This window comes from Marmota flaviventris, chromosome Y, assembly GCF_047511675.1.
Source record: "Marmota flaviventris isolate mMarFla1 chromosome Y, mMarFla1.hap1, whole genome shotgun sequence".
NCBI lineage: Eukaryota > Metazoa > Chordata > Mammalia > Rodentia > Sciuridae > Marmota > Marmota flaviventris.
In genome coordinates this window covers 12,292,665-12,303,037 of record NC_092519.1, presented here as the reverse complement: position 1 = coordinate 12,303,037, position 10,373 = coordinate 12,292,665, and the positions used below count along the sequence as shown (strand labels likewise).

The window sequence follows — 10,373 nt, the reverse complement described above, 5'->3', positions numbered from 1 at the left end:
TATGACATGTAAAAGGGTAAAAGAAAAACAGATTTCATCATAATTGAAAACTTTTATGTAGTGAAAGCTACATGAAGAAAGTTAAAAGGTAATTCCCAGAATGAGAATCCACCAATGGACTTGTATGATAATGTATAAAAAGCTCATGTCATGTTTTATTATATCTTAACAGTAAAACATAATCAACACAATTTTTAAAAGGGAGAAGGATTTGAAAAGGCATTTCCTAAAAATATTCATGAATGAGTAACATGGACACAAACAGATACTCAGTATGCATAAACATTGTGCATAGGTATAAGATATACAATTATAATTTGTCAGTTAAAATAACAAAACTAAAACTACAATCAGATTATTTTATATCCACTTTGGATGATTGTATTAAAAAGGTTGGATAATCAGAAATACCAGAGAAGATATAGATATCCACTGTAATTCTTGCTTATTACTAGTGAAAATACAAAATCACTGCTGTGGCAAACATTTGATATTTCCTTCAAAAAGTTAAACAAAGAATTACAAAAAGAACCAGCAGTCCCAAAATTTTCAAAGCAAGCACTGAGCTGTACAGAAATATTTCCATTAGCACTTTTCACAGTAACCAAAATTGTACAAACAATCCAAATATCCATAAACAAGATGTGGTAAACATGATTAAAATATTATAGGAGTCATTAAAAAAGAATTAAAGAAGTGATATATGAAACAATGTAAAAATCTTGAACTCATAATGGTGAGAAAAATTTAACACTTTAGAATATGTGTAGAATAATAAAAATTTTGGTGAAAGTGTAGTTCTTGGCTAGTTGCCCCAAACTGAGATGGTATAGATAGGCTTCCCTATACCCAAATTCCACATCCCTAGATTCAAGGAGGATTCAGCTAGGTCTTTAGCATGTACATTAAGTATTATAGGCACTCTAGAGGCAATTTAAATTTTCAGAAGGATGTGCATTGGCAGTTTGCAAGTACCATGTACCTCCCCAATCCATCCATCCCAAGATCATTGGGCATCTGTGAATTTCCTCAGGGCCTGTAGTGCATCCTGGAACCATGGGTATGGATACAAAGACATGACTAATTTAGTTACTTGAACACCAAATTTCGCAAATTTTTACCATATTCTCCAGGTTGAGCCATCAGCATTGCAAATTTCACCATTTTTCCTTATCCTGAAATCAACCCACCCAAGAGCTGGTGAACCCCACAGCTTGAGCGAAGAATGAAACACAATTTCATGACTGCTGCCATCTGTCCACGATCCTGAACCCTCTCAAACACTGGGACTGTGTAAACTTTTCCAGCACAATAGTACCGTCCCCTAGAGAAACCATAAGCCTCAGTAGTTTGTGCAGCAATCCAGAATAAGCTCCCTTCACAGAATGTAAGCCTGAACGCCATGGCTGTGCAGCCTATTAAAATTTGTAGGCCGAGCCACCTCTCTTTCACAGGCACATGCACTCGCTGCTGCCTTCTGCTCATAGGCCCTGCAGAAGCTCAGCTCAGGACCACATGCTCTGCAGCCTCACCTGCTCTGCACCGCTCAGATTGAGGAACATAAAAGTCGCAGGCAAACCTATCTACCAAAGAACAACAAAAAGCCAAATAGGAAAAACAGAAACCCTCTAAGTATGATTGGTTGTCAGAGTGCCGGATTGGCGCGCTAACCCAAATGGGAATTAGCGACAGTGCTTCACTGCGGGTTTGACTGCTACCGTCACTTCGTGGCAATACTGGAGAAAAGCAGGCAGCGCTGGGATTCGGGATTCGCCAAGTGGCTGCACTCGGGGGTTGCTTAGGGCAAGAAGGGGCGGACTTCCATGCTTCCAGGCAGTTGGTTCTGGAGGTGCCTGGATTGCTCAGAAGCAGCATTCTCATTCTACATTCTCGCCCTTAGTGCTGAATAAACATTTGGTCTTTTCCTCTCCGGTTTAGAAGGGGAGCCAGGTGGGGTTGTGGAGTGTGGACCACTGGAGTTTGGAGACGGGGACCCGCGAGGAAAGCAGAGTGCACCTGGATCTGAGAGGGATGAGGTGCTTTCTTTGAAGAAGTTCCAAGGACAGTTTTAGAAGACATAGACTTTTAAAATGTGCCTCCTGCCCACGAACCTTAGATTACTATTATTATTATTTTATTCTTTCTAGAATTATACAGCACCTGGACATTAACAGAAAGACATGGAACTCAACGTGTCCAAGTTTAGTCCCTGGAACAAGTCCCCCCCCCCCCCCCCCCCCCCACACACACACACACACATTCTTCTTCCACTCCACCAATATCTCTTTAATCCATTTGCAGATTGCTTTAAAAACACTTATTTATTCTCATGTTATATGTGACAGAAGAATGCATAGTACACATATGGAGCACAAATTTCCATGCCTCTGGTTCTTCACAAAGTAGATTCACACCATTCATGTCTCCATATATGTAATTCGGATAATGATGTCCCTCTCATTTCACCATCTTTCCTACCATTGAAGCACCATTTGACCCAGCTATCCCATTCTTTGGTTTGTTCCCAAAGGACTGAAAACAGCATACTACAATGACACAGCCACAACAATGTTGACAGTAGCTAAATTGTGGAACCAACCTACATGCCCTTTGGTAGATGAATGGATAAAGAAACTGTGGTATATCTACACAATGGCCCCTCCCTTCCCCACTTTCCTTTCACCCTATCTAAAATTCCTCCATTCCTCCCCACCCCTATTATGGATCAGTACCCACTTATCAGAGAAAACATTTTGCCTTTGTATTTTGGGGAATGATCTTACTTCACTTAGCATGTTGTCCTGCAACTCCATCCATTTACCTGTAAATGCCATGATTTTCTTTTCTTTTAATGCCGAGTAATGTTCCATTATGTATATTGGAATGGTGGTTTCATACCAAGTTTTCCAGGGAATTTCCATACCGCTTTGCACAGTGATTGCACCAATTTACAGTCCCACCAGCAATGTAATAGTGTACCTTTTTGCTCACATCCTCACCAATACTTACTATTTCTTGTATTCTTAATAGCTGCCATCCTGGACTGGAGTGAGATGAAACAAAAAGCCATGCAAGGAAACTTTATTGTAAGTGAAAATAAGGTGAAAGTAAAGCAAAAGCAATGCTTGGCTTAAGCAGACAGCACTTACTCTCTCTCTGTCTGTCTCAAGAGGACCGTTTCTGCACAGAGAACAACAAAGGAGAAAATGCTGTGCCCAATTTTATTACTCTTTGATGTTTACCAGGAGAACTGGGGACTATCTTCTCTACCCTTTGACATTCAGGTGTTCAACTCCTCCTACATGTCAGCCAGTGGAGTTTTTGATCTTACTTGTTCCTCTCTGGAACGGAGGTGGTGAACATCTTGCTTAGAGGGGCTTCGTGTACAAATCAGTCCCAGGCTAATGTGGGCACTGAGGTCAAAAGCTGGTCCAAAGTTACCTTAGTGCAGCTCTTACCTTAGATGATTAACATTTTGTTTCCCTTCATCTAGGTTTGTATTGCTAATGAGTCCGTATTGGTAACAGCTGAAACTTCATCTTCAGTCCAGACATCCCATATTCACAGCAGGTGAAAGGTGCTGTGTTTGTTTAGAAAGGTGAGGTGCTAGAAGAATGAGGGAGTTCTCCTAAACATTACAGAGGTCCAGTATATCCTCCCTTTTTATTGCGTGGGCCGCTGTAGGGAGACACTGTGCACAATATACTTAATTGAGTGGTCACTGTCATGAGCTCTAAGATGCTATCATCCTCACATGAGAATATAGGTAGTTAAACTCCTACCTGAAGGTCCCAGTTTGCCACTGGAGATTGTGCCAGTTTTGACTAATCATTGCTGTTGGGGAAAAGAAAAAGCCATCATGCCTAAAGAGAGTTAGGGCAGAAAGGTGTTTTGAAAAATGGTTTATGTAAGCCTCTACTCTTTGTCTTGATGATTACAGAGAAGACTGAGAGAGAATGGCCATTTTCCAGAGATAGTTGCTTTCAGTGCCAAGCTCAAGTTTTCGTTAAGATATTTGGATATTAGGCCAGAAACTCAGGAGAGTTCCTTGGGCTAGTGTTCAGTTTTGTCAGGAGCCCCAAAGGTAGCTAAGTGCTGCTTTTCAAAAGGGTTGTTTTGTCACATCAAGCTGGTTGCTCCCATTTGCTTCCCAGTGTAATAGAGATTTGTAGCATGTTTTATTTGTACATCCTCAAAATACTCTACATTATGACCTTCCAAGAGGGAGGAACACCAGTGGTATTTATGGGATGGTTAAATAAAAACAGGTAGGCATTGTGATTGACACTATATATAATTCATATTACAAATAAATAAAATAGAATCAGTGAAAGGGCTGCACCCAGTCACATTAATTTCCTTGCTATACTATAAAAAAATTCAAATCCCAAGTCTTCAGAAACCCCTTATGACCATAGAACCAAATGAGATAGTGAACTGGATACTTGTAAAGAGCAAGAAAAAAAAGAGTCACTTTACAGTCCCCTAGTATGCCAACACAGTTGTCATAGTTGTGTATGTTTGCTTTGGGTTCCATTTGGAGATAGAGGGATCTTGGCCTCAAGACTAGCCACCCTTACCCTTATATGAGTCAGCATACAAAGGGAGGGAGAAATCAGTGTACCTGGGGGGAGAGAAAGAGAGGGGGGGGGGGGAGGGAGAGAGAGGGAGGGGGAGAGGGGTGTGGGGGAGGGGAATGGGCGCAGGGAGAGAATGAATCCACATCACAAAGCAAACTACATTTTCTTCTTCACTTTTTAGTAGCATGGATGATTAGTCAGATCCTTTGTGACTTTGCCTTAATCTTCTGCTTGAAGACCACATATTGTTGTGGTGTGAATTGATGAATATAATCAATAAGTCACAGGCATAGGTTATAGAGTATAGGAATAAGGTAACATTAACAACAATAAGACCTAAGTTCAAAAAAATAGTTCTTCAGGAGTAAGCCTAAGTAATAGCAGTAAAATCATGTAACTGTAAAATTAGAATGTAAGCCATAGGAAAAAGATGTAAAACAGTGAACAATGATGAGTCAGAATGTCTGTATAGTTATAGATGACTATAGGCAAGTAAGTTAATATAGATAATGTTAAGTCAATGTAGCCGTAAACAAATAATCAACTTGATCTTGTAGCTTTGCATAGGATAAAGGACATAAGGTTTATAGATATTAGTAAAATGGTAGAAAAAGTGTGTGTGTAGGCCATAAGATAACTGCAGTTTTAAGTAGTCATCAAATAAGTGAGTGTGAAATGAGTGTGAAAACCATTGTTGTGGTAGAAACTCCCTGATCACTTGGAACAATTCCTGCCTTAATGGGATAGTGGGAATAGAGTCACTGAGCTCATAAGAGCAACAAGATGTGGCTATAGGGACTCTGCCTTAGCTGTTCTAGACTTCATCTTGGTTTTTCTGTTACTGTCCCTGTGAAGAGAACTCCAAGATGTTAAATAAAAACAGGCAGGCGTTTTGATTAAATAAAATTAGAAATAGAAATGAAAGCTGTTTTCTTATAAAAATTGTTTTTCTGTACTTTGTACCCCACAAATTGTACCCCACTCAGGGTACAGCGGTAGTTGTGGTGAGCTGCCTCCTAGTTTTGAGTGCACTTGTGGGTCTACGTGGCTTTGGGAAGATTCTTTCTTGTCCCCACTGACCTCTGCTCAAACTCAGGGTATGGTTGTCTAGCACCTGCTGGAACCAGGGAATGTGGCCAACCGAATTGCAAAGCTGACTGCCTTTTTTAGCTTATGTAGCTTGCTTGCTTGCTGACTGGAAAATTCCAGTTCTGCTTAGAGCCCACAGGCCCCACTAATTCCTGTTTTAATTTCTATCATTGGCTTGCTTACATGATGCTAAGCAAAGACACAGACCAGGAAGTTGTTCTCCCATAGAGCTTGAGTCTCTATGGGTGGGCGACCACAGAGACAATCCCTGGCCAGGTAAATAAAGCTCTCTGTTGATTTAAATCTGAATGTGGAGTGTTTTCTGAAGTGGCATCCCATAACAACATGGGATGAGGTAGAAAGAAAAGCTTAAGTGTGGAATTTGAAAACATCCACATTGTCCCCAAGGATTTCCTTTCTGAGCTTTTCTTCTCAGGCTTTTCTGCCAGTCTTTTTTGCTCCTATCCCATTTTTATATTTTATCCCAGACTACCACAGCCAGCACTTGAACCATTAATATCTTTATCTGATGTACCCCTGTTGGCTGTCCTAGCCTGAGGCTCTCCTAATGTTGGAGGAGAGACAAGTCCATGCATACATTTCTCAGGGAATCCCAGGACCAGAATTTTTTGACAATAAGTTCCTAGTTCCCTCTGGCACTAGCAACCTGCATCTGGAACTTGGTGCTGTTGTCCTAGGCTGTGGGATGTGGTAGGTGGGTAATTTAAAATCCTGAAAAAGAATTTCTTTTTTTATTCACGAAGACTCCTCCTTTGTTGTAATCTTCTTAGAGGATTCTAGAGGTCTGGAAAAGTTGGTTCAGAGGTACCTGCCAGCTCATTAGCTGTTGCGTAAAGGGACAGAAACTTGGAGTTTTTCATTTGCCCATGATGAGGTGATACCTATAAGGATTCATACTAATTTTAGAACGTATGTTTTCATTTAATTTTTATTTTCAATTTTTTATTAGGGCCCTATAGTTATACACAAGGTTGGGGTTCATTTGTCTCAGTTTTGTAAGCATAAAATGTAGGTTGTGCTATTCAGTCCCCAATACTTTCTCTTTTTCTCCTCATCTCCCTTTCCCTGTTCCCCTTCCTCTGCTCTACTCATCTTCATCTATTTATTTATAGTCATTTCACTTAAACTATTAATTTTGATTAACACATTATTGTACATATTTATTTCTACATTGATGTTTTCATTCTTTTATATACTATATAGTGATCACATCAGGGTAACTAGCTTATCCATCACCTGATTTTTACTTTGGGTATTGAACTATTCATGAAAGTATTTGTAGGAATCTTAACTATGCATATATAGCACTCTTTATTTTATATCCTGATCACTGATTCCTTTACTTGAGTTGTCCTCACTTTTTTTGTATGAACAGTAAGCCTCCAACTTGATTTTTCACTTTTTCCTCCAAGACTCTGCCCTATATCCTTCAGTAATCCCTTAACTTTATGTGGCATCCTCCTCTTTTACCTATAGTTATACACAAGATGTGGGTTCATTTGACTCACCATTCAGTTCAAAATCTGGGAGGCCCCTAAAACACAAACACACATAATTATTTGTTTTTTTCTTTCAGCAGAATGTCTAGTATTTGTTTTAATTTTTCCAGGTCAGGCTACCCATTCCTGATTCTTGACCTCCAATGTGTTAAAACTTGCCATGTGTTAACACTCATTCTCTCACCCATATCCCACTGAGAGCATTCTGTGTAACAGGAGAATGCACTAAAAGGAGATGTTTAAGAAAATAAATAAATGCTAATTTCAAAGATAAAGATTGAAAATACAAAGCCACAAAGCATCACCTAACTATTCACAGATATTGCTGGAAAAGTGATATAAATTGAGGTGATCCACAATTTATTCGTCAGAGAAGTTGTAGATGGGTTAGTTGTCATGGGAGTGCATTCAGGGATGTGATGATGATTCATCGTATCTTCTTTCTTTGGAATTCTGGACATTGTGTATGCTACAGAAGAATTTCATATCCCCAGCCATAACCTGTTTTACCCAATACTCCTGTATCATGCTCATGCCCTGGATGAACTGGTTTTGTCATTACACCTTTTCCTCAGAGTCTCTATTTGTACTTGTGAAATTAAACCCCAGAAACATGACAACATGCTTTACAAATTCTGCTGCCTCACCTGTTCACCTGTCCTCTCTGCTCCCTCTTCAGGTGCCTTCATCCTCTTGTAGTAGTGCAAGGGGTTAAGCCACAAGTCCTTACTGATGATCTTGGAAGGGAACAGGACATGTCAAAATTGAGCTCTACTCCCCAGCAGACCACCCATGTTACTGATGTTATCACTTCATGGAACCCACCTCAGTAATCCTGTTTGAGACTGTGAAATTGTGATCAGTAAACCAGTTGAAGAAGTTAGGGCTACTGTTGTGGTGCCTGTGGCTACAGGCTTCACATTTATATTCCTGATACCACTGAACTGCAGTGGAATAAGATGCCTGGTATCCTGCAGGAAGAGAGATATGGGGGAAGAAGTTATGTAGAAAACCTCCCCAACTTCATGACAAATCAGGTTAGCCACTTCTTACCATTTATAGTAATGAGATATTCCTTAGTGATTACTTCATTCCGGAAGTAAGGGTTGTTTCCAAAGAACAAGATGATCTTGCAGCAATGACTGGGATGCTTGTATTCTTCCACCTGCCAGAACAGTTGATAAATCTTTATTCTGAGTGACTTATAAATTCCACTTATAGGAATCAGTTATTTCCCATATCCTCCCCTGATAAACATCTGATCAGTATCTCATTGAGCCTGACCTCCAAATGAGTCATGTAGCTAAGCATGTCTTCATCTTGGTCACTGATCATTGAGGACATCTGGGGGTGATTCACAAACTGCCTTGGGTCAAGGAGCCTTAAGATGCTATAGAAAGACATGCTATAAGCAGCTGTGGCATTCTACAGAGCAAAGAAAGTGTGGGACAGGGGCTTTCCCAGACATCCAAGCATTGCCACCTCTGGTTCTCAAAGGATTCCTAGGGAAATTTGGGGCCCTGATCATGTGCCGATGAGACTGCCTGCACCAACTCTGGAAGAAGCTGCTTCCTCATTGTTCTTGATTGATATGCTTCCTTTGTGCTGAACACCACACTAGTTTGAGTATGTGTAAGTATGTGCTGTCCCAGCTCTGACCATGGTTGTTATTCAGCACTCTTCCCTGTGGCATTATTTCCAGGGAAGCTGTGCATGGAATAGCAGTTCTGTACAAAAACTTCCTCCAGTTTCTTATTTGAACTTCTATTCACGATCACTGAGATTAATTTTTGTGTCATATACATGTTCAACAATGTTCACATGCCTTATTCAGATTTCTAAGACCATTTCTTCAGAAGAAAAAGCTCCTGTTTTTACTCATCCTGTTCATTCTGATGCTATATATTACCCTATATTACTCATTGTCCTTCTATCCCAGTCCCTCTTTGGATAAGAATCAAAAGGATACTGTTTTGGCCCAAAAGCCAGGTATGCTCTGGATGATGCTACTTCTGCAATCCAGTTGAGGTTTGCGTCTCTGCTTCAGCTTCTGCTTCAGATGGGAATAGGCTCTGGTGGCCTGGCTATTCACTGGTTCCAGATCCAACTGAAGAGCCTGTAGTTCTTCCAGAGGCAGCCTGCTGGTGGTAGGTCTAGGCCCTGGCTGAGCCTGATAATCCTCTTCCTTCTTCTTCTGACGCTCTTCAGCATAGTGATCCAGCTCCTGTTCCACCTTCTCTTCCTCTTCTGGCTCCTCCTTCCCCATATCCTTCTTTTGTTTCTCTTCCATATCCTCCTTGGTAACTACCTCGGCCACCTCCATTAAGCCCTCTACAAACAGCACCTCCCCTTCACCAATGGCCTCCTCCTTTCTCCACTCCAAGGCCTCCGCAAGCTGCGTGTCAGCCATAGCTGCCACAATAGCCTCCTCACGCTTGTAGCCTGCTGCCTGCCATGCCCAATCACCAGCTGTGGCATCCTTTGGGATATTCTCCCTGGTGCATCCCTGTGCCATTTCTCCTTGAAAGCTTCTTCTGAGACTGACCACCTGCTGTAGCTCCTGGCCCCCACACTTCTGGTCTTCTCCCTTAGTCGCCATGGGGCTCTGATTCAATACACTTACAGATGCAGGGGAGGGTGGGGGGAGACCTCATCTGAAAATCCAGGCTTATGGGGAATTTGAATCAGCTGTGCTGGGAACAGAAGAATGAGTTAGTAAGTGGAGTGAGAGAGAGGTGTGAGAGAGGTGAGAAAGAGAGGAAGGAGGAGGGGGTGGAGGTGGGGAGGAGAGGGATTGGGAGGAGGGGGAGGAGGGGGAGGAGGGGGAGGAGGGGGAGGAGGGGGAGGAGGGGGAGGAGAGACAGAGAGAGAGTTATGTGTATGGGAGGGGGGAAGAGCTAGCGTGAGTCAGCGAGAGCAAGAAAGCCAGTGAGCAGGAGAGCGAGCTCATGCGGGTGTATGTGGGGGTGGAGGGTGTTAAAGTGGGATTTTCCTGAGCCAGGACTGAGGCGCACGCGTGGGGCTTTGTGACGTCAGGCCAGAGATCTGGAGGAAAAGTGCCCACAATTTGCCAGGTTGAATATCTAAGCTAACGACAAATTGGAGAGGATGAGGTGGGCTTTCCAATGCAGAGCTGGCCTCGGAACTCCAGGGTCCTGAGCCTCTGAGGCACCCTACTGCCTAG

The 10,373-nt window shown here is 41.9% G+C and overlaps 1 protein-coding gene across 1 annotated transcript; it reads right to left on the bottom strand.

Annotated features, from left to right (window-relative positions):
* Positions 1–1,682: 1,682 nt before the first annotated feature.
* On the bottom strand, positions 1,683–9,788 carry LOC139703576 (testis-specific Y-encoded protein 3-like). Its single transcript, XM_071607067.1, has 6 exons — positions 9,159–9,788; positions 8,474–8,551; positions 8,243–8,354; positions 8,015–8,160; positions 7,837–7,926; positions 1,683–1,853 (listed from the first exon to the last, which is right to left on the bottom strand). Exons 1-6 carry the CDS (start codon positions 9,786–9,788, stop codon positions 1,683–1,685), a joined length of 1,227 nt encoding a protein of 408 aa, XP_071463168.1.
* Between the last annotated feature and the right edge of the window lie 585 nt (positions 9,789–10,373).

Bases quoted from the DNA above. Each gene is read 5' to 3' on its own strand.
- LOC139703576 (XM_071607067.1), bottom strand. From the start codon at position 9,788: ATGGCGACTAAGGGAGAAGACCAGAAGTGTGGGGGCCAGGAGCTACAG. The intron at 7,927-8,014 runs GTGGGTTCCATG...TTCCCTTCCAAG, and splicing joins TCTCAAACAGGATTACTGAG to ATCATCAGTAAGGACTTGTG. The intron at 1,854-7,836 runs GTGAGGCAGCAG...TGAGCAATCCAG, and splicing joins CAGAGAGGACAGGTGAACAG to GCACCTCCAGAACCAACTGC.